The sequence below is a fragment of the Scomber scombrus genome, chromosome 17, assembly GCF_963691925.1.
Source record: "Scomber scombrus chromosome 17, fScoSco1.1, whole genome shotgun sequence".
Taxonomy (NCBI): domain Eukaryota; kingdom Metazoa; phylum Chordata; class Actinopteri; order Scombriformes; family Scombridae; genus Scomber; species Scomber scombrus.
This window is the reverse complement of record NC_084986.1, coordinates 26,042,272-26,069,795: the sequence shown is the minus strand read 5'-3', so window position 1 is coordinate 26,069,795 and position 27,524 is coordinate 26,042,272. Positions and strand designations below refer to the sequence as shown.

Genomic DNA, 27,524 nt, shown 5'->3' with positions numbered 1-27,524 from the left:
AAATATGGTGAACAAGTTAGAATTGCAAAAAGTGTCCCACATTACCCTAATCCACCCTACTGGTCAGCTGTGAATACCAAACTGGTGCTTGGGAGAAGAGAGGAGAGGAGAGGGTGGTGGGTCTTATTATCAGACCAGTATAAGTCATGACCTTTTTTTACATAAAGGTAATGTTTAAAAAATATAATAATAATAATAATAATAATAGAGGGAGTTTGAGTAGCACACTGTACAAACTCCCAGCATTGTGCACAGTTTTCACTGAGTACCTGCTGATCTGCAGAGAGAGAGAGAGAGAGAGAGAGAGGAAGAGGAGGAGGAGGAGGAGGAGGGGGCTCCTTTAAGCCTCTCTGCTTGCTGCCCCTCCTCATTCGCCAGCATGACGCTCCTCCGCTCTCACACATTCCTCCCCTCTGCTCTCTGACTTTTCTGTCGCCTCTTAAAAAACTCAAAAAAACAACCATAAAGAATTCCCTTCCAGCCTGATCGATCATCTCTGGATCGTCCGCAGTGACTGGGGGGAGGTGGGGGGGGAGAAATGCTTCTGGTGGCAGCGGGACCTCAGCTGTGTGAGAGCCGCTTCTGACAGGTAACGTTAACGGCTTCTTTTCTCTGCTCGGCTCTGAAACAACGAGACTTTTGTGTGCGAAGATTTTTTTTGGGGATCATCATGATACCATCGATACGTTTATGATCGTGTAAATGAATTTCAAACGTTTTGGCTTTTTTCAACTTGTCTAAAAAGTTACAAGATGAGTCTTTTAAATGGACTTTGGAGGGGTTTTTAGTGAAGTTTAATAAGCAGATTATTGTCATGGAGTGAGACATCAGTGTGTGTAGAGAGAGAGAGAGAGAGAGGGCTGCACTTCATGAGGATCTAACCAGAACCATTTGTGGTGATTGACAGTCAAACATCTGCTGTTCAACCTTTTTTTATAACTGTGGATGTAATACTGAGTGACAGATCAATCAGTCATATCTATGTATTTAAACTCACTTCACCGTATAAGTAAATGACATGGAAACATCTGGTTAGGCCCGAGCTGAGTACAGATGTTCATTACAGTTTGCATTGCTTGTCTTATTAGTTTTATTATGACAACACAAATCCATTCGATTCTCTGTTTTCTATTGCTGTGTTATGAATTCACTGATGTGAAGTAAAGTTCAAACACTTCAAAGTCGGTTGTGTAATGTCTTTAACTGACATAAACATAATAAAGTTTGGTCACATTTAAAGTAGGATCACAGTTGTGTGTACTGACGTCATGTCTGTAGCTTATTAACACTGGAGGAGTTAACATTTTGCAGTGAACTATATAAACATGCTACAGCCAGACTAACGTCAACTGTAAAATAGATCAATGTAGAATAAGATATGAGTGGATGTATGACGCTTTACTTTGAGTAATAGAAACATTGGTTGGGTCATTGAGTTTGATCTACGGCTGCAATTAATGATTCTTTTTGCTGTTGATTAATTGATTAGTTGTTTGGTCCATACGATGTAGAAAAATGTTGATCACAGTTTCCCAAAACCCAAGATTACATCCTCACATGTCTTATTTTGTCCTTCAACAACAGTCGACAACCCAAATGTACTCAGTTTACTGTCACAGATACAAAAGAAAGCAGAAAAGATTCACATTTAAGAAGCTGGAGTCAAAGAATTTGGACATTTCCTTCTTAAAATGACTCAAAATGATTAATCAGTGATGAAAATAGATGGTGATTACTTTAGTAGTTGGCAGCTAATCAATCACTGATTGTTGCAGTTCTAAAATATTTTAAACTGCTCAACACTTCAATTAACCAGCTGTGTCTAAATCACTAAATATTGGACCAAAGACTAAAACTAAGAATCTGATGCTTGTTCTCAGTACTAACACATTACAGCTGGTACTCCCAATGTTTTAAGACATGACATCCAGCAATATGAAGTGTTTTTATGGAGACCTGCTTTAAAACACCATCTTTAACACAATGTTCAACTATTGGCATTACGTATGTTTCAAATGTCTAATAAATAGTTTTTAGTCCATCAAACGTGATGAGATATACTCATGACAGTTTTCCAGCGTCGTCAACCAGCTGTTGTCCAACCAGCAGTCTGAACTCAAACATATTCTGTTCACACTGATGTAAAAGTGACAAAAACGGAAAAGCTTCACATCTGAAAAGCTAAAACCAGCCTTAATATGTCATTTAAAGATGTCTGAGCATTATATAATGTACACAAAAATAGAACTGAACAGTTGACTGGATCAATAAAATATCTCATGTTCAATAAAGAGGCCAAATTAGTGGAATTTGGACTCATGACCTCAGTATTTCTAAACTGTTGCTGGAACCCTCAGTGTGATGCCAAGGTAAATAAAAATCTATAAAGTCCTTGAATACTTTCAGCTTACTGTACAGTCACTACAGACTAGCACTGAGCCAGTCTTAACTTAGCCTTTAGTAAGTTAGTTTCAGATGATCTAATTCAGGCTTAGGTCTATAAAAATAGTCCCCAGCTACCGACACAGTTACAACTGCTCTGTGATGGATTAGTCAGACGATGTCCGGAAAGGCCTGGTCTCGGCTACGAGTCGACTAAACGTTCACCACAAAGGAATGTGACACCTCATGAGGTCAAATGTCAAAACTTAACTTAAAAGACGAGAAATCTTATTTTTTTATTATTGTTGTTGTTTATTCAACACAACACAACATGCGTGTACATCCCCTGCACAGCTTCGGAACGGACTCCAGTCTAGACGTCGTTTAAATCACTACCAAATGGTTTTCCAGCTGGCCGCTGCCAAGAGCTCCGCTAAGGTCATGGAATTTACTCCCATGTTCAGAGCCGAGTGTTTTCTGTAGAGCGCAGCACTTTGGTTTCAGGGGTTGATTCGGCAGAGCGGGGTAATGCTGCCTCAGTAATGGGACATTTATGACCTCCAGGTCCTGCTCGTCTGGCCATCTGGGTGTGCGTGGCTAGACTTGTCTGACAATACCACCTCCGAAATAAATCTCTGTGGACCGAATGTTAGTAAGTCGGAGCGCAGAGGTGGAACACACCCTCTAGATTCGGCTGTTAAAGTGGAGATAAAGGAAAGCGAAGGTTTAACACAGTGTTCTTGGTAGCTGTAAAGACTTTAGAAGAAGTTCTACCGTTAAGAACACGCTGGCTCGTACTGTATCGGACGGTCTTGTGATTAGTTCTTTACTGTGCGGCTCAATAATGGTCTACCTCAGTATGGAAAGGCCGAGTCATCAGGACTACAGCTGTATCTAATTATTCAAGGAATGCAGGGCTTTTGTAAGAAAAGGCTGTGCAGAATATGGGCTGGCTTTCTCAAAATCCTTTTTCTCCCCTCTTCCTCTCAGCTGAGCTCCTTCGGCAATGCCACGGTCCCCCTCTCTGATGAGACCATGAGAACCCACACCCGCGGGGCCCCCACAGTCTTCTTCATAAGTCTGCTGTGGCCCCTGCTGCTCGCCCCGGCCGCCGCGGCGGCGGAGGTGGACCCCGGTGGAGGAATCCCCTTCATGGGAGGCAACTACAATGGTCATCCCATGCTGTATTTCGGCCGGGGGGACGTCGAGGAGCTCCAGTTCGCCGCCGCGGGGAGTCATCAGGAGATGGCGAGGCGGATCCGGCTGGCCGGGGAGACGATGCTGGAGCACCCGGAGGAGTACCTGCCCCCCTGGAGCCCCGCTGAGTTCAGCGCCCGCTGGAACGAGGTGTACGGAAACAACCTGGGTGTGCTGTCCATGTTCTGCCTGCTGTACCCACACAGAGCCGGGGCGCTGGACCTGGCCAAGGACTACATGGAGAGGATGGCGGCTCAGCCTAGTTGGTACATTTTCTGTCTTTTATTATTTCATCTTTTTGATTTAAGAAAGCGAGAGAAAAGAAATTCAAACCTTTACGATCGCCTTCATTTTTGGTCTGTTTTTCTTTTCAAAGAGAGAAATAGAGAGCTGTCAGAGTGTTCAGATGCTACCTGATCTGTTTCCACCCTCATGTGTGCATCAACTGGGTATTAACGTTAAACCCTAACCCCCCCATCAGAGGCCCTCTGCACAATCTCTCCCTTTTTTTCTCTGCGGACACGAGCTTCAGTAAAGATACATTGTGGTCTGATAGCTCTGTGGTCCAGGAAATATGTTTAGCAGCTGTTTTCTGAACATGCCCCCACCCCCCCACCCCCCCAACCCCCGTCCAACCTCCCGAAAGGAAATGAAAAGTTCAGATGTGAGCTGAATGACCCGCTGCGGTGCGATGGAGGGGTTTGAACTGAGGCTGAAACTCAGTCAGGGTCCAGGTGACTCACAGACAGAGACTGCACACTACTCTGACTGTTAAATCACATCTCTGAATACTTTTTTTGATTAATTGTCTAAAATTGTCTTAAAAAGTTGAGTTTTAGCAAGGAAGGCATTCTTTTTGATCAAATGTGTAGAGCTGCAAAACATCAGCATTAAATCAAAATAATTGAATCTATAAAATGTAAGAAAGTAAATGATTAATCAGCTTTCAAAATTGGTGTGTATTACTTTTCTATCCATAAAGAGATCACTCTGTACTCATTTCAGTCTTAACATTTAGAAACTGTGCATTTTCTACACTCATACGCACAGTTTCCTTCCTTAAAATGCACGTACGTGTGACTTCAGTGATTTGTGGCATTCATCTGTTTTTATTTAGAATTTTCTCTTCTGCTAAAAAATGTAGAAGTGGTCGACAACCGTTGTGAACAGATGATCTCTGCCTTTCTTCACCGTCCTAATCTTAATTCATTTGGAGTTTAAATATGAGTAAAAACAAACTTAATGCAAAGCTTATTTCTTTTATCATGATAGCTGCCAGTTTATTTAAAGGTTTGTAGATTTTATGATTTTTATGGTCATATTTTGGTGCAGCTGCCTCTGTGTGTCTGCAGCACCTGTAGACTGTAATATTCTCCTCTAACGTCTCTGTGATGGTCACATGATAACCTCTCATCGCAGCACTTTGACCTTTTGGAAAGTTCTGGACCTCTGCTGTAGTTAGGGAACTACAGGTGTACAGTATTATTATGCTGTAATATCAAATGACTCCAGCTTTGCTTTGCCATACCTGGATTCAACTACATTTAGTAATATGCAGAGAGAAGCGCAGGTGTTTGTTGCCTGCAAGACATTTCTGAAGGAATATGCAACATAAATAATGAAAGTCTTAAATGTAGGTACAAAGTGATCTTGGTATTTTTGGGGGGCCCCTGGGGGTCTGAGGGGTGTGAGCTTAGTTGCTTTTGCTCAGTTGATAATGAAGCTTTGGCAGTGTGTGTGTGTTGTCTGAGTGTGAGCTGCACCTTAAAACAATTGGTTTTCATTATATAATAACTTCAGTCTACACACAGCTGACTGTCACTCAGTGAGTCTGACGAGGTGTGATGCTTCATGTGGAAGTTGCGATTTAGTGTTTTGGACGTAATGAAGCACGTGTCAGGTTGGCTGCTCAAACAGCTGGACACAGCTGCACAACTACTGACAGTAACACTGATGTTGTGAGACTTGGGAGGGAGGAACAAGAAAAAAGTAGATCATGAAAATGATTATGTGTGTGCTTCTGTGTCAAATCAGCAGCTGTGTTGATACTGATTAGAGCCCGACTGATACTGGATTTTTGGGGCTGATACCGATATTAGGGAGTACAATTTTTTTTTAAATCGATATATTGGCCGATAACATTATATCTACAGAATATATAGACAAACACATTTTTGTGTAATGATCCCTCAAATGTGATGACAGTATGATCATTTACAGTTTAACAGTAAACCTTATTGTATAAAATAACATCAGTGCATTAAAACAGTCAACTTTACTGGGAATGTAATAATTACAATGAGCTATGAATAAAAAACAACAACATATGCATACCTTATTGTATGTTCCATCTACCTGCCCAGGCACTACGGGTGGAAAATAGCAACTTGCTAAAACCAATGCAATGCATCTCTCCTTGTTTTATTGTGCACTGTCCCTGTTTAAATATAGCCTTGCACACACAAAAAAGAAGCCCTCTCTGCTCGAGGGCTCCTGGGCACTAGAGCAGATTGCTGGTATGGTAGATCCAGCCATGGGCACCACAGTGGTAGTTATACAGAAACATGACGACTGCTGGATTGTTAATATGTAAAGAAGTGAATTTAGAGGCATCATCTGCTCTTAGCTGCATGTTTGCTTTTTACATCTGAGTAAACTCTCCACAGGATTCTTTAACTGTCCGAACATCATGACGAGGAACCCTGTCACAGCCTCTCATCATGTCCACCTGTAGTGTTTGATGATATATTCTTTCTGATCATGCACCACCGGTGTGCTTACTGAACCTAGCTGCTGCTCTCTTTATTTGAAAAAAAGGCAATGTTTCTATTTTTTCCATATTTCGTCAGCGTCATGAGAAACAAAAAGTATGCTGTGAATGCGACTCACTGTGAGGAGAACAGCTTATGTCACAACTCTTGAACTCTTGAGCTGAACGTCAGATGTGCAAAGTTTCCACTACCGAACTATGCGAGCAAGCACAGTGGCGAGTTGTTCATATGGAATCGTTCATGAACATGTTAAACATCAGCAGCAGCTTTTACTGCTCGTGAACCTCTTTGGGCTGCAGGCTTTTCAATAGTAAATGTGTTTTTCTGCTATTAAAAAAATAGCTTTAAAGTCTAAATTCTGCCCCAATAACATTCATACAACCTCAACTAAAGATGCTGTTTGTATTGGATAGCAGTAAATGCTCAACACCCAAAGATCTGAATCACATATACAGATATACGCCAAAAAAAAAAAATCACAAAATATACTATACTTTCTATTGTGAGAGTTACAATAAGCCAGTCTGCTGAATCCAACCATTCAGTCCATGTCTGAACAGTCAGCCGGCCTGTCAGAACTGTATGCAGGCTTCAGCCATCAACAGAGCGTCCTTATTTGCCTAACAATTTGATTAAGCTCAATGAAAATTCTGGCAAGGGGCAAATGAATGAAAAGTGGATTACAGCCATTCAAGCGTGTCCCGGCTCTCTGCTGCTTTTATACTTGGAAGACTGAAGGGATGGAAGTCAGAAATGATGCTTGCATCCAGCGTCGGGTTCCATGGTAACCCTGCTGTTGTTCATTCATATACACTCACAGAGTTAGTGCTTAACAGTTAGTTGTGGTGACTCTGTGAAATGACCTGTCTTTTAAATTGTACTTTGATTTTTAAAATACCATATTTACCCAATTATAAAAAATCTTAAATGTACAAGACAACATATTAAACTAGTCCTGTCATGATAACTACTTTTATTGGACGATATATCGTCTCGGAAATAATCGCGATAAATGATATTATTGTCATTTGAAGATCATTTTATACCACTGATATGATGCTGTTTTTAACTACTGTTAGTGCTGTTTTGTTTTGTTTTTGTGGATAGGTGTTTTATGGGTTGAGGTGATACTGAACTTCCTGTTTACAATTTCACTTCAATGCACTGATAAGCTTGTGGCTACAACCAACCAAAAAGCAAATTCTTAAACATTTTTTTTTAAAAATCTGCCTTGCAAATCTTGTATGAAAAGAGAAGCATTCACATGTTGGTTAGTTTTTGAGGATTCATGAGTTCTGCTGAGAAACACTGAATGGAAACAGCTGTTGTTTTTTTTTTACATGGAAACTGCACAAGTTATACCTTTAACAATTGATCTGTTGAAATGAATTACATCAGTCATGATGTCTGGTAGAGCCCGACTGATCTGAATCTAAACTGTGCCTATGCTTAACTAACATGTATGCGTACATATGCATAACATACCTACATACACACATGTACATGTATAAAAGTGCTAAACCTAACTTAACCCTAAACCTCCATGCACCAACATTCTGCCATCATTGAAGCAGTGTTAGAAAAGCACAGAAACTGCTGAGATGTGATGAACACCTGACTGCTACACATATGCAGGAGGAGCATCTCACAGAGCTCCAGACTCCTACATCCACCCTGAACTGAACCTCCAGGTACCCAGTGAACTCTGAGCAGTTGGACAATCCCCCCCTCTCTCTCTCTCTCTCTCTCTCTCTCTCTCTCTCTCTCTCTCTCTCTCTCTCTCTCCCTCTCTCTTCCAGGTACATCCCTCCTCCTCCTCCTCCTCCTCCTCTTCCTCCGTCATGTGTGGAGAGGGGAGGAGAATTCTAGCAGCTTAATCTTTTTTCATTTAGCTCTGTGGCTCCTGTGTTCCCCTTCAGCCACTGAACAGGAGAGAAGGGGATTTTCCAGCTGCTGTTTCTGAAGGTTTTAGACGGTGTGGTATTTAGCTGCGTTTCGCGGAGACATTTTTCACAATATCGGTGCGTGTGTGTGTGCCGCAGTGCAGAAAGGAAAAAGCCACCAAGCATGTGTTCTCACGTCTGAAGAAACACACTGAGAGTTTTTCTCCTCGGCCGCACTCGTATTATGGTCACCGAAGCTCTCGGGGCTCCAGGAATCAGTCAGCTGTGGTATTCATGACCTTCAATTATGTCTCCAACAACTCCAACAACCATGTTCCGATGGAGAGCTTCTACTTTGTGGCAAACTGGTGACTGCTGCCTTTTTTTCCCCCCTGTCTCTCTGCACAGTCTGAGCAAATACACACAAGTGAGATTACGTGAGCTTTTTTGGCATAAATCAGAACACAGACCAGCAATGACTTGGCAGACATTTTATTGTAGTTTTTCCCTTTTTTTTGGCCATATGGGCAAATTGCTACATAAAGCAGCTTTTTAATGCCTGGTGTTTCCAATAATCCACAGCTGACACCTAACATGTGGAAACTAACCCTGCGCTGATATCTGTCATCAGCTTTCTTATCTCCTGTAGAGAGTTGAAGTTTTTATATTTCTCTCTCTTTTATTTTAATCTACACTCCTCATCACTTCGTCTGTGTTTTTTATTTGATTGTATTTCTCAGTCTCTATAAAGCATTTGGTACTAATATATCAATAAAATTAAGTCGATGTTTGGTTCCAGAAGTTGAATAAAATCAATTAAAATCATATAAAATTCTAGATCAATGAAAATAAAGACACCAGATAAAATATAGAAAGGGAACAGGCGGCATTTTGGTCGGTTTGTGTGTATCAACATCTCCATTTCATTCCTAGATACAGTACAGCCGTCCTAAGTTTGGCTATGTTTGCTAGATGAAAGAAATATGATTGATCCAGTGTAGTCATATGAGTATCAAAACTCATGGATTGGTCAAAGATCACACCATTATTACGCAGACATGACCAATAGGATGTGGATAAGGGACCAAGGTTCGGCCTGGTTGCTGGGTGGAGATTATCAGGACCAAAAAAATCAAGACTTGGGTCTCATCTGCATTTAAATGAAAAAGTAACGACGTTGTTAATGTTGTTATGTTGTTACTACTAATATTCTGTCCTATTGGCAACATGTAAAACAAAGTGTAACCCAACAGTATGTCATGTTGTTGTCTAGTATGCTGTTATGGTAAAACACAACTCATTTGTGGTTTTTATTCTTTGGATACAAAAAACATAAGTAGCGTTTAACAGAACCAAACAGAGTTGACCAAACTAGACAAAGATAAACCCGAGACTTGAATACTAACAGAACTAATGAGTCTCAAGGTGCAGCTGGAGGGAGGAGAATGATGACCTCAGGATTGCTGTACTTTTTTGCGGTTAGTGGTTGGGAGGGAGTTGTTGCCTCAAGTAGAGGAGTTTAAATATTTACAGGTGAAGGTAAGACGGAGCGTGAGGTTGACAGGCGGATAGGTGCAGCATCAGCAGTGATGTGGGTGTTGTACCGGACCATTCTGGTGAAGAAAGAGCTGAGCCTGAAGGTGAAGCTCTCTACTTACAAGTCAATCTATGTACCAACCCTCATCTATGGTCATGAGCTTTGGGTAGTGACAGAAAGAATGAGATCATGAATACAAGTGGCTAAAATGAGTTTACTCTGGAGAGCCTTAGAGATAGGGTCAGGAATTCAGACATCCAGGGGAGGCTAGGAGTAGAACCGCTGCTCAAAAGGAGCCAGCTGAGGTGGTTTGGTCACCTGGTCAGGATGCCTCCTGGACGCCTCCCTTTAGAGGTATTCCTGGTACGTCCAACTGGGAGGAGACCCAGAACACGCTGGAGGGATTATATATCCCTCCTGGCCTGAGAACACCTTGGGATCCTTCAGGAGGATCTGATGAGAGTTGCTCTGGAGAATAGTGTCTGGGCTTCATGGCTCAGCCTAAAGCCACCGCGACCCGACCCCAGATAAGCAACAGAAAATGGATGGATGAGTGGATGAGTGGATTGGGAATAGGTGACTAGACTCAGGCGTAGGCTGGGAAAGACAATGGAAAGTAAGGAAGTTCAAAGATACTCATATAACTTAAATGAGGGAAACCAAATAATCCAAAACCCCAGGGGAACACAAGGGTAACACAGTGAAAACAAACGCAAGAGGTCCAAAATCATGAAGCCATGACACATTTATGCTTTTCAATTAACAGAAACAGTTGTGCTTCTTAACATTTTTAGGGGAAATCATAAATAATGCAACATCACAAATAAACAGTGAAAGGAGTTGGGCCATGAGAAACCCAAAAGAGACACTTGGGTTTTATGTTTTATTCAACAGGGATAAGTGGATGCACTTCAGAGAAGAAACAGGAAATGAGAGTTGGGTGTTCATTCAAGAGCAAGATTTATATGTTTGTGAACACTAATTATTACATCATTTTTCCCCATGACATCTTCTGGGGCACTTTCAAGAGACATTTTCCACAAGCCAGAGATGGTTGTGGGAATGTCAGCAGCCGACCTTCATGATGAGCTGTGACAGTGGACAGAGAGAAGACATTGGTGGATATGGTGGATAAGTGGGAAACAGTCATATATATAATATATTAGACATGTTATGCAGTGGTAACATTTCATGGGAGTTGTAGTTTTTTTGGAAAAAGTCTCAAAGTCTAACATGAGCGCTGCAGTAGACGCTCACTCACATCGGAACATGGATGGTAAACGTCAGCCGGTCGATGACGTCAAGCCTCTGAAGAATAGAACCTTTGTGTGTATCGGTGAGGTCTGTTCGGTTTCGTCACCACATCTGAAGCTGCTTTCTCTTTCATTAAAGTAAACAGAATGATTACGGAGCACCTTTCACTGTTTTATAACGACACTCTTCCCTGCTAATATGTGCAGACTTCAATGTTGTTAGGTGCTAGAAGCTCTTAAACAGGAGAGAATTTGAACACGCTACACTTTAAAGTCTTTATATGTGTCTTTATTGGGGTGCAGTGGTGCAGCTGTAGTTGTGGTTTAAAAAAAAAAATGCTACTTAGCTTCTTTATTTTTGCCTTCAAATTGAATCCATGTGTCACAGCTGTGCTGATGAAAAAGCCTCCTCGGTCAAGACAAACATTTTCCACCAAGTGAACATTTGACACCTGCTTACTGTTGTTTTCCACATGTGTCAGCCTCATGTTATTGTCCGTGTCTGCAGGTTGGTGAAAGACGCCCCCTGGGATGAGGTCCCCTTGGCGCACTCTTTGGTCGGGTTCGCCACCGCTTACGACTTCCTGTATGAGTACTTGAACAAGGGCCAGCAGGAGCGTTTCCTCCAGGTGATCGGCAACGCCTCCCGTCTCATGTACGAGAAGTCCTACGTCCGAGGCTGGGGGTTCCAGTACCTGCACAACCACCAGCCCACCAACTGTGTGGCTCTGCTCACAGGAAGCCTGGTTTACATGACCCAAGGTGAGTGAGGAGTGATTCATGTGTTTATAATCTACACATCTGCCAGCTTTGTTGTCTCTGATATAACATGTGAGGGTTTTTTTTGTTTTTTGACATAGCTCCTCCACTCAGGCACAGAACGGCTTCCAGCTATGTGTAGAAGCATTTTCCCCCTCAAACAGTATAAGGGCTAGAGTTAAAACCTGGCTTGACATCCATTAAGAAGCTTCAACTCCACTGAAGGAATTTCATTATTCTTGGTTTTCCTGTAGAGGTTTAGTCTCACGTGGTCTGAAGGTTTCAGAGGATTTCCACACTGCTAAGAGTACAGTAGTGAGGGGGTAATACTCTTATTTTTCTTAGATATTTAAGATTTCTAAATAGTACAGTAAACACTTGCTTCCAGGTCTTGGTCTAATGGGTGTTTTGACCCTCTAGAGTCTAGTCTAGTACAGTGTTTGGTCTCAACCAAGTCTAGTGGGCTCTTATGTATTTGGCTTTCCTGCCCATGGGGGTCACTTCTTCTCTACTAGCAGTCAACTGTTTGTGTCATGTGCACGTGCAAATAATTCTTACTTTCCACAATGTGTAACAGCCAAGTTCAGTGTAGACTCGTAGTTTTATGGACAAATGTGTGGACAAACATTGGAATTTCATAGTTAGCTTGAAACATTGTGACAGAATATTTTGTTTTATATCATACAACACATTTCCTGTCACAACTGTAACCATGATTTAAGACAATTATGCATAGTGATGAACGTGTAGGCACATTAATGCTATTACCTGCTTCTGTCACTCATCTCAGAACAGTAATACAACAATAGGAAGTCTATTTGAACATAAGCACATGGTCTTGATTCAGTCTCAGACATTAACTTGTCTGGCACTCGACTTAGAGCTACCCTGTGGGGTTGTTTTTTGTGTGTAAACAAACAAAGTGGATGTTTACATTTATTAATATTTACCACAATGCATTGTGTGTATCCCCAAACCCTAATAAATATGTTGAACGCATTTACTGCCTCATAAAACATTTGTTGAGCCAGTTTTCTAGAAGAATTAGCTTTGTTTACATCCATGTTTGCTAGCTAGGAGTCTCGCACAATGACACATTTCTTGGCATGTTAGCGTAACCATCTGTTAGCTTAGTGGAGCTGCATGAAACTAATAATAAATAATCCAAGCTGGGACCTGCTTTTAAAAACATAATAATGCTACTTGTGGTCACAAATTCCATGGGGCACCTTTAAGTGGTCTTACTGCTCGTCCAATCATTTAAGAGGATTTTCTTTCTGAAAATTCAGTAACATAAAATGCTATTAACTCCAGATTATTAGCTGTTGGTCCTCAGTAAGAATAACGCATCTGACACTTTTTTTATCCAGCTCAATGTTTGTTAAGTATTTTTATGATAAGTCACAGTTCACCTCATTTGAAGGACATTTTGCCTCCTAATGCCCAGCTGTCATTCATTATTGGCACGGTGAGACTCGGAGGACTCAATTTGCTTATGGGAGAAGCTTTTGATTGGAATTTCAGTGCAGTCAGCCCGAAAGTTATCTGCCATAGCTACACTTAATCCTTTTCTAATTGTGTCTCCAGATGATCTCCACTTATTCGTTCTTTTTTTGTCTCCGTATTCTTTGATAAACACTTTGCGTCGCAACAGAGGAAGGCCATCGGAAGATGAAACTCCTGCAGTTCAGCTTGCTTTGCTTACAGGGATTTCATTTCTGGTACAAAAGATCCAGCCCTGATGGGAACGAAATGACAGCTGGCTTACAGAGAACCGCAGTGGTCACAGTGGTTTTATTTGAGGCTTTTTTTGTAGAGGGCAACAACAGACGCAAAGCTCTGAGAACACTCAGGAGAGTTACAGCACAATCTCTTTTCTTTTCTTTTGCTTCATTTCATCTTGCGCTGAGCCAGAGCAAAGAATGAGTGAGTTTGCTCCGGCTTGGCTCGTGTGTGTTACCTGGGGGAAAGGATTTCAGCTCGGACACTTTGTTTATTACAGCTTTTTCTTTTTTTTAGCACTGAGCTTTACAGCAGACAGCATGCAGTGATGATAGCTCCATACTTAGCAACTGTGAGAAAACAGCTTCTTAAGAGATTGCTAACACATGACGTATTTGCAGCGATAAAAGAAACAACGTTCAGCAGCTTTACTCAAGCATCACATCTGACTCTAAGCAGATGTTCTATTATTGTATATGTATTGTTCATTTCTTCTCCAAAGTAATGACATTACGTCCAAATATTATTCTATCACGATGACTGTGAATAAATGGAAATTTTCCAATAAGCACTGCCAGAAAAGAAGGACACAGTCTGCTTTCTTCTTCAATAGTTATCTGACACTGGCCATAAGCCCATTGCTGACATTTTGGACTAAGCTATTATTTTTTCATTATTTCAGGCTCTAAAATAACATGCTGCTAACACCTTAAAAGGCACAGTTTGCCACTCACTGAAATGAAGTGTCTGGTCCTTAGAAAACATTTGTATTAAAAGACAGCAGCTTAAAGCCTGCATACATTCCAGACACAGGTGTTTACTTGTTACTCCCTGGAGGCTGAATGTGTAATTGGACAGAAGGGTGCCCTATTTACCTCCAGTTCATCTGTAGTGAACCTAAATTCCACTGTCTGCGCCGCCGGCCACCCACTATGTAACGTAACGCATGAGATACTGTGAATAAACAGTTGATACAGGTGCATGAAAGAGCTTGGAATGCTGGCAGGAGGTTGAAAAAGTCAAGTAAAGAAAAATGTAATGCTAAGCTCCATTACTATATTTCACATAAACTAAATAAATGTAAGGATGTATTTTAAAAAATATATCAAAATCCTGATAGCAAATGTCTATTACAGTATATTACATAACAGCAGGGCTCTAGTGGTAAACCAACCCTACCTTACCTCTCTGCTTTACCTATACTATACAGCCTCAAGGCCTTGTGAATGATAGATGGACCAATCCGTTTATATCTTAAAAACAAATCTCCATTCTCACACCGTCTCCATGCTCCTTAATATAGATGAATGATTGCAATGTAACAAAAACAACACACCTGACTGACGGGGAATTAATTTTCTCAACAGTTTGACATACATAGATGAATCAGTCAGATGAATGATGAATCAGCATTTTGTGTTTCATGATAACTGAAACTGTCAATTTTTAGTGCTGAGTTTACAACAATTACTGAGGTTAATAACCTTTACACAGCTTAGTGGTAATGCTCTGTACGTGCTTTTATAGCAGGTTTCAACCTGGTTTGACTTTTGTTAGTGGCTTTAGTTTACATTTGGATAACAGATTGTGCCTTTAAAATATTTAAAACAACAGTAAGTCATGTAAAAACAGGTGTAAGCTCCTGAAATTGTTCATGTTTCTCCTTTAACTGACGCCTGGGCAGCTTCTATGCGTTTCTCTTTCCTCTTTAAACTTTAACTTTAAATCTTGTATCGGTTCATTACTCTCTCCTTGTTTGTTGTGCATCCTGAAATTCATGTTTGATTCTATCTCTGAAAATATAAAAATGTAAAAAAATAAAATTAAAAAAACTTTCCCTTTAAAAATGTGAGTGAGAATACAGCAGAACTATAACTTGAATAATTTTAATTACAGTAATTGTAACAAACACACAGTGGAAATGAGTCAAAACTATCGAGCTAACGTTACGCTAACGTTACTGTAAAGTAGGCTAAAGTAGAAATAGCACATAAACTGGTTGATTAAAACAACACTGTCAATTTTGAGTTAGCATGAAGCAGAACTATAACTTCAATGATGTTAATAACAGTAGCTAATTGTTGACAAACACAGTGTGAATGAGTTAGCAGTTAAGCTATCCAAACTATCGAGCTAACGTTACGTTAACATTACTGTAAAGTAGGTAGAAGTAGAAACAGTAGATAAACTTTGAAATTAAAACACTAATGTCAATTTAAAAAACCTAAGCTCCACTTTTTCTTTTTCTTTTTGCTAACTACTAACTTTGTGGTGCTTTGTCTGACATTATTGTTTAATGGAGCCCATGTCAGTTACTGTCATATCCATCGGCTCCAGTCAGCTTGCTAACTTCAGCGCTGAGGATTTATTTGTTTTAAACACCCACGTAGCACGGGTTGTTAGCAGTAACAGCTGTTTTCATGTCTCATATGAGGATACAATATTCAAACGGAAAACAAAACGAGCGCTACTAGAAGCTGCGACATTAATTGCGGTGAGAAGCCAATCTGAGCTAACAGCTGTGAAGTGATGGAAAGTCCGCGTAAACGCTCAGGTCAGCATAAACAGTATTACAGAATTTGAGAGGTGGGCAAACGGCATTTACAAGCATTTTGCCTCCACTACAGCCCCACTCACAGTGATGACAAGCTTCCAGGAATTCAGTGCACCTGGCCAAGAAATAGTCCAGCAAATAACCTCCCATAAAACCACAAAGTGCCGTTTTTGCCATTCTGAGTGTGCACAGATTAAACAAATGTATTAACTTGTAATTTGATTGTGGTATTGAGCTTCTTATCCAACTCTCAGCAAAAAAAAAGGGAAAAAAAGAGAGATTGTTAGAGAATGGCTGAGCAGGAGTTGAACCTTAGCAGCTTTATATAATATACATAAACTATTACTACTCAACTGAGTAAATAGACAATTTCTAAAACAACATTCCTTGTAATTATCTCATAATAGAGTTATTGCCAATTACTCCTTGTAATGTTCGATATTGTTCTGAAACCTCATTATGAAAGCTTACAGTATGGTGAGAGAAAAGGACTGAAATATATATGTTATTATACCAAGGCTTACAACCAATCAGACTACACGATTTCAATTAACTGTTCTTTAAAGTTTCAATAAGTGATATTTTTTAATTATGACACTGTGGCTACCATTCAAATGTTGCCTGCTGCCTGTAAGCGAGAAGGGACGATGCAGAGCTGCACCAGCCACAGCAGCATGGTGCAAAAGATTTCAGACATGGGCCTTGAAGACCAAAATGCGTAGGCCTAATGTTATCGCACACTTGTTATTTAATCAAACTGTTTAATTAGATTGTATCTATAATTTCCAAATTGTAATATTTGGTAACAGTTTTATAAAAGCAATATCTCACTTGTGGCATTTTGGTGGTATATTGGGATTATATGACAGCGAAGAGGGTTGTCAGATTAACACCAGATTTAGCGATGAAAATAACTGACAGATTAATCAGACTTTAGATATAGATATTGCTTATAAGGTGACATTCCTGAGTCATCCTCCCTACTTTATAACATTTAGCATTATCAAATAGTATAATATCACTGTAGCTACAGAATTTTTTATTAACAGACAGTAATAAAAAATTCGACATTGTGAACAGATTTGTGTAATTTTGCATTTAAGAGGATAATTGCAAATGTGTGAGTGGGACAGTCCTGAGCCCATGAATGCACCACTCCCACGATTGAGCTGTCAGCCTGTGGGAAGCATGTATTCTAATACTGACTCGGCACACCCCTAATATAAAATTAATTAAAAAATAATTACTAGCTCCACGCTCAATTATACACAAGATCCTTGCAAATTGCCCTCAGCCAAAAGTGTAGGAACGCTGTGATGTGAAGGCAGACTAAAGGAGCAGAAGGTGAGTCAAAGAGCGTCATTAGAAATCACAAATCCCTTGACCTTTCACATTCCTGTGGATTGCTGTGTGACGGTGCTCTAAGAGTTAACTGGCAGACTCAATTCTTAGCACTTTAATTGTGGCGGCATGATGTGTGCTGATGGAGGCCTCTGGGTGTCCAGACCCAGCAACCTGGCTAACAGCATGGGAGACAGTCAGGCCTAAGCCCTCAGCTTGACAGCAGCATTATCCCCTCTATAGTCATTAGGTAAACTAGCCACATTATTAGACTTTGGAAATACAGAAGAAATTAGAAGTGAAACCAGTGTTACTGTACTCTTTGTGTCTGTGTACGTGTTAGTGTGGTATGTGTTTCCTTTATTCTGGGTAATTGTGATGACCTCTGCTTTTTTGTTGACATTTTGGTGTTTAATTCATAGCCGTGGTGTGTGTCTGTTCAGCAGTGTCCCCTTCATCTTTTTCCTGGAATTTCCTGCTTGTGACGTGTCAGTACATGGTACATGGTCCTTTTTGGTCGTGAATGTTTAATTACTGACGCAACTACCCAGTTTCACATCTAGTTTGGAAATATAAGTACATCAATTTCTGTGTCATAGAGGATTCTTTCTGGAAAAGACATCACATAGAGGACCAGAAATACTGAGAAAACAGTGTTGTGCAAATGTGTTCTATGGTTATCTGTGAGTTTAATTTGTGGTTATTCATCAGCAGGATTTCCATGACATCACTGTGATCCTGATTACAACATATATATACTTTGGCCGCAGTTAAACTCTCCTGGAGACAAACTCGTAAAAATATGAAATTAGATTAGCATGTAAAGTATATTTATACATTGGGAGGCAATAAAGATGGGAAATGAAAAGGAGATGATATGAAATAATAAGACAAATAAAAGACTCGCAGGTCAAGCAGTTCAGAGTGGAGCAGGTGCAGATGGTGTTGATATGGATGTTAATACTGAGGCAACTGCAGCCAAATGCACACTTAAATGTCTTAACAAATACATTAAAAGTACAGTGATTTTACAATTCATTAATCAAGTTCAAACTCAATTTTGATGAAACCCAAACTTCTTGAGTTTGTGTTACAAATAATCAAATATTATAGTTATGTATGATATATTATTTTCTGCCTTGAGGCTCTGTTTACACCAGCTTTTCAGAGACTGAGAATTATTTCCACAATATTGATAGATCCAGTGGAATACATTATCTCTGTTTTACGATTACTTGCATACATCTGGCCTAGAATGTTAAGTTGCCTTGATATGAAATAGTTTTAATAAACAGTGGAAACAGCCTGTGGTGATCACGTTTGTCAGGGCCAAATTGATCACTATAAGCGGATGATAATTATAACCCAAATCATCCATTACTAGTATCTATCACTGAGTGGACCACACAAGGTATCCTGAGGTACAACAAGTTTTGCTGTTGCAGATTGTCAAAGCCTCAAGGAGACTTCAGTCTTCATGTTTTTCAAAGAGAGAAAATAACTATCTTTTTCCTCTCATGATTTCAATACACACGCAGTAGCAACCTCAGGTAAGCAGCCAATAGCAGAGGGGTTACTGTGAGGCAATAATGGTACCACAGCTGCCAAGTACATATCATATGTGTTTTGTAGGAGTAAAGTAAAAAAAATAGTATCACTGTAGTTTAAAAAATGTCAGGTTGTTACGTATGAAAAGCCCCAAAATGAACACTGTAAGACTACTTGATTACTATAAGTGAATTATTTAAACAGCATATATATAGGAATGATTGTCAGCTTTTTGATCCATATAAGCAGTTCACTGTAACTGTCATCACTGTAAGTGGTTTCCACTGTATTAAGCTACTTTTTCTACATAGCTTGTTGTGTAGTTTGTTGCTGAAGCGTTGCTATAGCTAGCTTAACATGAGTAGCATGTAGCTGTATTAGCAACAGTTTCATAGTAACTTTGTTAACGTTGGCCAAAATGCTCAGGACTTAAAGCCTGGGCTGCTCTGAAGTGTTTTTCTCTGGACTGTGTCAGCACTGGTGAAGCACTGTTTGTGTAAATGTGGTCTTTGTGCGGGCCAAGAGTTCCTGTTTGATGGTAAATACTTGCTCTGTGTAGGCTACCGGTCCCCAAACCAAACACGGTCGACGGCTCAAGTGGGCGGAACCGGCCGGCTGGGCGGGTGCCGGCCAGTCACCACCGACGGCACCGTGATTCCTCAATGAACTGTGGCTTTGTGTTTATGTGGTCGCTTGTTCTCATAGTAAACTCTATGTGTGGGATCCAGTGTGTTACAGAGACACAGTATACATGTTGTAGTCCCATAGTGCTGTCATACTCTCCACACCTACAGCTAAATGATGTGTGTTGAAGAAGCAGTGTGGAAGGTTTTTTCAGGTAATGGACTGTTATAATGCTGGTTTTTATTAATTCCATTGAGAATAAACATTAGTGACATAACACACACACACACACACACACAGTTTAAAACATGAGGCCCTGGTCGTTTCGTAATGCACCGTCTTGTTTCAAGTCCTGGTGAGAACATGTTCTTTATCTAAACACTGTCAATTCCTCTCTCTCTGTAGTTGAGCCTGTCATGATGCTGATCTTCAGGTTTTTTAAATTACACAGATTGAAATGATGTATGGTTCCCCTACGTGCCAAAAATGTAGGGGAACATTTTTTTTGGCCCGGTATACCTTTTCGCTCATGAATCTTGAACCATCAGTCATCGAAACAAATTCCTTTTGCCCTGGATTGCTCGGACCTTCTTCCTGTTGCTATACTGCTGGCTACACCCTTTTACACTTTACCACATTTTCCTCCGGTTAGATATTTTCCTGAATTTGGTATTTAGTTTATTTGGTGTTTCTGCTCTGTGCAAAAAGCATATGCATTTGCTTAACACTCCATACAATTCTGTTATAATTGGCTGCCATACTCTTAAGGACATGGCCTCTCGAATGCATAGTGTAGTTGTGTATGTGTGTATGTATGTATGTATAGACATGATACACTTATGGTTAGTTAATTGGCTTGTAAATATTGATCAGGTCATACTTTTTTTTCAATGTCTTGCAATCAACATCCATGCTTTGATGGTGTGGGTAGGTGTGTCCTGTAATTTGATTAAGTCTTCCTTTATGGTTTGAGAATATTCATCTACTTTTTCAAATTGAATAAACCATTTATAAACCTCATTGGTTTAGCTGAAAAATGCATCACCACAAAGATGAAAACAAGCTGTTCTTCTTAGCTCAAGGCGCTTCAGAAAACCCTACTCTTGTTTCTTCTTAACTTTCCAGGTGCTTGTTTTTTCCATTAGATTTTTACTATGATATGTCAACTTGCAAAAACAATGAAACCAGAGTAACTTAATTCATAAGAAATAAGAATTCAAAGTAAACCTGCTGTGAACTGGGATGGAACAAATTTCAACACTCTACAAATTGGCTTTCATATCTGACTGAATTTAACTAGCAATTGCTGCATGGGTTAGAAATTAGAACACGGGTATGTTTTGAACAATAATGCAAGGTATAAATGATTTGCAATGTATACATAAAACTACTTTAAGTGGAATAAATACATTGAACAATAGAAAAAAAGAAGGCATCTCAGTCTATCTTGAACTTCCTGTGTTCCAGGTTATCTTCAGGAGGCCTACCTGTGGACCAAGCAGGTGCTGTCCATCATGGAGAAGTCCATGATCCTTCTTCAGGACGTGACGGATGGCTCCCTGTATGAAGGAGTGGCCTATGGGACTTACACCACCCGTTCTCTGTTCCAGTACATGTTCCTGGTGCAACGCCACTTCTCCATCAGCCACTTCGACCACCCCTGGCTCCTGAAACACTTCGCCTTCCTGTACAGGACCATACTTCCTGGTAACTGTCACATCTTCCAACAAACTTGTTTACTTTTTGAAACGCTGTAAATTGTGATACACTTTTCACTGAAATAGATATATTTAGGCAGCCAAATTCAGAGCGAGTCAACAATCCGTGAGGAAGTGTTTACTTAGCTATGAATGGCTGACACATCCAGCCAGTTCCTCTAACATCCTCTATGCCAAAGGTTGGTCATATTAGATTAGCTGCAAAAGTACCCCCGGGCTGCTACATTGGAGAGTCTCCTCTGAGCTGATATGGGGTATGCATGCGTGTAGTTATTACCTTCCTGGATGCCTTTCAAAGCTGAGCCGAGACCTGCAGGAATCTGTGGTGCCCTGGAAGTTTTCGTCTGAAGGTCAGGGGGAGGGCAGCAGCGGAGGAGGGGCCCCTAGGTCAGACTCGGACATTTCACAACCCCTTGCTAACAGTTTATGTATTGTGGTCGCGCCGGCACTGGCGCTGCTGCACTCAGAAAGCACCTCTAATTACACCAGCCAGGAGAGCCTTGGATCCGGAGAAACAATAGCAGCTTTCTCCCCCCGCCCCCCCGCCCCCCCTCCTCCACCAGACAGGAAGACAAGGCCAGATTATCCTAAACTGTCCCCTCAGCAGCGTGCATGACTGCTGTCCCCTCACTGCCTGTGTGTGTTCTTAGTTGTGTGTTTACATCCGTCAGACAGAGAGCAAATGGTAGTAGTAAAAGTGTAGTTAAAAACAGAATAGGTTAGATTTTCTCAAGAAAAGTAATGTGTGCTAATTTTTTGCTCAGAAAATGCAGTTAAAACTATTCAAATAACTTAAATGTCTTGAAATGTACTGTTTTGACTGTATATTTAAATAATAGTTCTAGCTCAAGCATTTAAAATAATGTAAGTTGTAGCTGAAGTTGAAGCAGTGAAAGAAGTGAAAGTGGCAATTGAAATGAAATCTTGAAAAAGGCTGAAGAGTCAAGTGTAAGCACTGAGAGGTGGTACAATATCAGTCAAACTGAACAATTGTCTGTTCACATATCTTCTCAATTGTAAGCCCTGAAAGCAGTTGAAGTGTCCACTGTGAGATATAATAGTTTAACTGACATATTTCAAGTCAGTAATAGTGTATATAGTCCTGAAAGGAGTGGAAGAGTCGGGTCAGATGAAGGATCAGTATTGAAACTCACATTCGATGAATAGTCAGTTAAAGCAGGGGTTCCCAAAGTGGGGTCTGGGAAAATTCTAGGGGGTCCCCCCAGCAAAAGGGGGAATCATTTATTGTCACTATACTTTCATTTATAAGTTACACAATGAGAGAATGTATGACTATTTTGGTCATGGGTTCATGCACAAAACATCTAAAATCAAAAAATCCTATCAGATGGGGGACCTTATTACAAAATATTTTCAAAATAGGGGTCCATGGTCTAATTTGTGCCAGTTTAGGGGTCCTGTGTAGGTTTCTGTAATAGTTTTCTGTTGAAATGGAGTTGAAATGTCAGTTACATGGATAATATACAGTATATTTTAACCAATTTGGTCGAGTAGTCAGTTGAAATATAAGCACCAAACAGAGCAGAAATGTCAGTTTTTAATGTCCGAAATTCCTTTCAGTTCAAGTGTAAGTAGTAGAAGTACACAGTCAGTGAGTAGTAAATGTTATTGTTCAAATGAGCTTGGAATGTCAGTGTAAGCACCTCCAGCAGTTAAATGCCAGATGATTTTAAACACCGAACAAGTTGAAATGTCAGTTGAACTGTAAAGCCCATGAATGAAATTGAAGTGTCAGTTAAAATGGAATGGTTGTTGAAGTGTGTCAGTTCAAGTGAAAGCAGCTGAAACATCAGTTAAAATGTATCATTAAAAGCAGTGAAAATGTCAGTTGATGTGTAAACGCTGATGAATATCTATTTGAAGTGTTAGTTGGAAATTGTTGAAAGTGTTTTTCGTACACAAATGACTACGCTGGTTTTCTAAGAGCCCGCTCACCACTAGAGTGCAAGGTTCCCAACATAATTACAGACAACAAAGTGTGACCAATTTGCGTTTGGTTTGAAACTGAGTTGGGTTACAGCAGAGGTTCATGGTGGGAGGGCATTTTTGTTACATATTCATGACCACAGGCAAAATATTTGGTCCTGAGCTCCTTGTGGTAGTGTGTAGGAGTTAACAGAGAATTCAATCCTATTTTTTTGCATTTTTTTCAGCATTTTATTGGTCAAATCATGGTTGCCCATTATTTATGTTACGATATCCACTATGTCTGCATGACGCCTCTTGTAGACGACCACCACTGAGGTTGTGCTCTCTGTGTGTTTTCAACTGTTTCACCAGGATTCCAGCGGACTGTAGCCATTGCAGATTCCAACTACAACTGGTTTTACGGGCCGGAGAGTCAGCTGGTCTTCTTGGACCGCTACGTGTTGCGTAATGGCAGTGGAAACTGGCTGGCAGAGCTGATTCATCAGAACAGGGTGACAGACGGGCCAGGGCAGGCTGGCAAAGGCCAGCGATGGTGTACTCTCCACACGGAGTTCATCTGGTGAGCTGCAGACTTTGATTGCATAATAGGAAATATCCGACTGCAGTTTTTCTATTTAGAGCTATTATTAAAGGGGAAATCCATCTGAAAACCACTCTTATCTATTGATGTGACTAAAGACCCTCTCAGACAGACACTACAACCCTAAAGTTATCCAGACATTACCCAGAGGAGCTGTACTTGTGAACGCAAATGTCCAAATCAGTCAGACCGGACATTAAACAGACTTTACCCTGCCAGCTCCCTAATAGAAAGTCACAGCAGTGATTTCTCCAGAGAACTCACAGAGAATGAGTGGGCTTACTTGCTGGCGTAAGTGCAACAAAATTCAGCACTAAGGCAGACGGTAGGAGCAATTTATCAAACAACTGTTAAACAAGCAGAACATAAACTTTAATACAACATCTTTGACTTCCAGAAGTCAACTTCCATCTCATCCACAGTCACTATTTTACACATGCTTCACACATAGTTCATCATATTATTTTTGAAATTTAGCTTAATTAACCTCATAAAAATGGAAAAGTACCACAAATCCTGACTCAAAATTGGTGTCAATAAACTTTGTCAATCAGAAAATCAATTAATTGACTTTTTTTTCAGCAGTATTTGAATTCCAATTCTATCTACTAACAAAAAGGAATAGTTACAAATATGCTTATTTGTATAATTGCCAGAAGTTGATACCACTGTCATATCCGTAAATACTGTATGAAGATAGAGCCAGCAGATGAGCTTAGCTAGCTTAGCCTAGCCTAGCTTATAAAGACTGGAAGCAACTGTTTAATATCCTCTCATGGTGTTCTGCAGGTATGATCCAGGCCTGACCCCCAAGCCTCCATCAGATTTCGGAACATCTCAACTCCACCACTTTGAGGACTGGGGCGTGGTGACCTACGGCGGCGCTTTACCTGCAAACACCAACCACTCCTTTCTCTCCTTCAAGTCAGGGAAGCTGGGGGGACGCGCCATATTTGACATTGTTCACAAGAACAAGTACAAAGAGTGGATCAAGGGGTGGAGGAACTTTAACGCTGGCCACGAGCACCCTGATCAGAACACTTTCACCTTTACGCCCAATGGTGTTCCATTCATCACTGAGGCACTATACGGACCCAAGTACACTTTGCTGAACAATGCGGTGTTGTTCAGCTCGGTCCTCTCAGGGAGTTGCTTCAAGCCGTGGGCTGGACAGGTGACGGAGGCCTGCGACTCTAAGTGGTTGAAGTACAAAGTGGGGCTTGCGGCTGATGCCCAGGGCAGAGTCGAAGCTGCCATGGAGAGACAGGGAATGGTTTTCATCCGCGGGGAGGGACATTCCGCTTATCATCCAGAGCTGAAGATCCGAAACTTTCAAAGGAACCTGCTCCTCCTTCACCCACAGCTCCTGCTCCTGGTGGACCACATCCACCTGGATCCTGACAGCCCAACCAGGGCCATGAGTGCCTTCTTTCACAACACAGAGCTGCCATTCCAGGACACAAAAGTAGATGGTGTTCATGGAGCATTTGTATCACACGGTGAGGACAAGTATAAGATGTTCTGGATGGATGACACAGGCTACAGTAGCAGAGGGATGTTAGGTTACTGGAATTACCCTCGAGGGTACCCGTATAACGGCTCCAACTATGTGAACGTCACAATGCCATTGAGGTACCCTCACACCCGGGTGGCCTACATTTTCTTTGGACCAGGCGTGGATGTGCAGAGCTTCAGCCTGCGTGGTGATGACCAGCGGGTGGATATTTACCTGGCTACCAAGGACCACACCTACACCATCTACCTACTTACCGGAGAGGTCACCAGCAAGCCTCTTTTTGCCATGGTGCTGTTGGACCACAAGAAGATCGTATTCGAGAAGGCGGCGGCTGTGATGGAGAGCTCACCGGAAGAAGTAGAGGAATACGTCAACGTGATGGAGGACAACCTCCAGCATGTCAAGCCCGTCTTCCAGCAGATGGAGAGACACATCCTGGGACGGGTTCTCAACACTGCCAGCTTCCGTAAGACTGCAGAGCGTCTCCTCCAGTTCTCCGACAAAAAGAATACGGAGGAGGTCATCGAGAAGATGTTCGCCATGTCCAAGAAACAGGGCAAGGGTAAGGCGGGGAAGAAAGTGAACCTCGGAGAGAAGCTTTCTGAGAGTCTACCTGACATTTTTGCACAGATTGAGGTGAGTGAAAAAAAGGAGAGACAGAGGACTTCAAAGCGTGTTTATGAGGACAGCCCAGAGGAAGGAGACGCAGACTCTCGGGCCTTTATGGATTATCCAGACGGCCGCAAAAACAGAAAGGGGGGCTTTGTGAAGGGCCGCAAATTTAAAGAGGTTCACATGGTGGCCACGGCAGGGAGCGAGGGTCTGTCCAACACAGCCTCTTATATAAGACTGTTCCTTCTCCTCAACACTGCCACCTTCTTTTTGTTGCTGGCTGTGTTACTGACTCGCTTTCAGAGGGGTCGAAGCTTGCACACGCAGAGATGTTTCTACACCATCCTCCTGATTGACTGCTTCATCTTACTGTACCTCTACTCCTCCTGCTCTCACGCACAGTGTTAACATCACGGGCGTGTGAGGGGTCGTCCAACTACAGATCGACTGACCTGTTGTTGATGGTGAACAAAATGCACCCCACACCTCAGTCTGAGCCAGATCTACTTCTGACAGAGTAATTAGGGTCACTGTTAAGGAACAAAAATAGACATTTTTGAGTATAAAGTTGTAATATTTTGAGAATAATGTCATAATTGTCCAAGAAAAGGTTGTATTATTATGGGGTTTTTTAATAGTCATACGCAATCTGTTAGATTTTACTGAAACGGTTACAAAATGTATCAGGTAACATGATGCTATAGCTAGCAGCTGATAAACTTAAAGACTTTCTCATAAAACTTCACATGTTTTTCTTCAAACTTCAACTTTATTTGCATAGCATTAATACTTTCCCCCAAAATAGTGACTTTATTCTCAAAATTTCAGATTTAAAAAGGTTTTTAAAAATACATTATGTAACATTGTCGTTTTTTTCCTTAGATTCCAGCTTTTTCGGAATATTAGGAATTTTCCTCAAAACCCCTAGCATTATCAAAGAAGTATGACTTTCCCAAAATATTATGACTTTATTTATTTGGGGGGGGGGGGGGATCCTACAGTGGCCCTAATACTGCTAAGATCTACCTAAAGGGTATTCACAAAAAAAAGAACCTGATTCCAAATAGGAATTGCTGAGATGAAACCAGACCACCTCTGATGTAATAAGCTTCTGTGGAGCTTTAGAACTGAGTCTGTGTGAAGTTGATCCTTTGTAGTGTTCAGAGGTCCTGCCTTGTATCAAAGATCTCAAGGTTAGCCACTATAATTCATTCACCACATCTGTACTTGAGATTTGTCTTGTCAACATAGTTCATAGAAATACATTTAAATGTATATATGTGAAAGCAAGATATATTTTTATGGTCTCCTTTTTTACATTTGTAAATAAAATTACTACATGCATAGGTGTGCAGTCGTTGTGTATTGTGTCTAGTGATTGTGTGAACTTAAAACATGTTGGTATAGTATTATGTATTATACAGTGGCCAAGAGAGCACCACACACCTCTACAACACAAGCAAATGAAGAAGAGATCTTCACCACTGTGACAACACATACAGAGAACAAAATTAAACATTAAACATTTATTACAAAATATAGTATACAGTATTAAACACAAGCAAATTATGCACATT

General features: G+C 40.8%; 1 protein-coding gene across 1 annotated transcript; it reads left to right on the top strand.

Annotated features, from left to right (window-relative positions):
* The first annotated feature begins 407 nt into the window (after nucleotides 1-407).
* On the top strand, nucleotides 408-27,293 carry dse (dermatan sulfate epimerase). The gene is made up of 6 exons (XM_062437834.1): nucleotides 408-589; nucleotides 3,373-3,845; nucleotides 11,532-11,785; nucleotides 21,039-21,278; nucleotides 23,591-23,798; nucleotides 24,609-27,293. The coding sequence occupies exons 2-6, from the start codon at nucleotides 3,418-3,420 to the stop codon at nucleotides 26,353-26,355; spliced, it is 2,877 nt and encodes a 958-aa protein (XP_062293818.1). The 5' UTR covers nucleotides 408-589; nucleotides 3,373-3,417; the 3' UTR covers nucleotides 26,356-27,293.
* The last annotated feature ends 231 nt before the right edge of the window (nucleotides 27,294-27,524 follow it).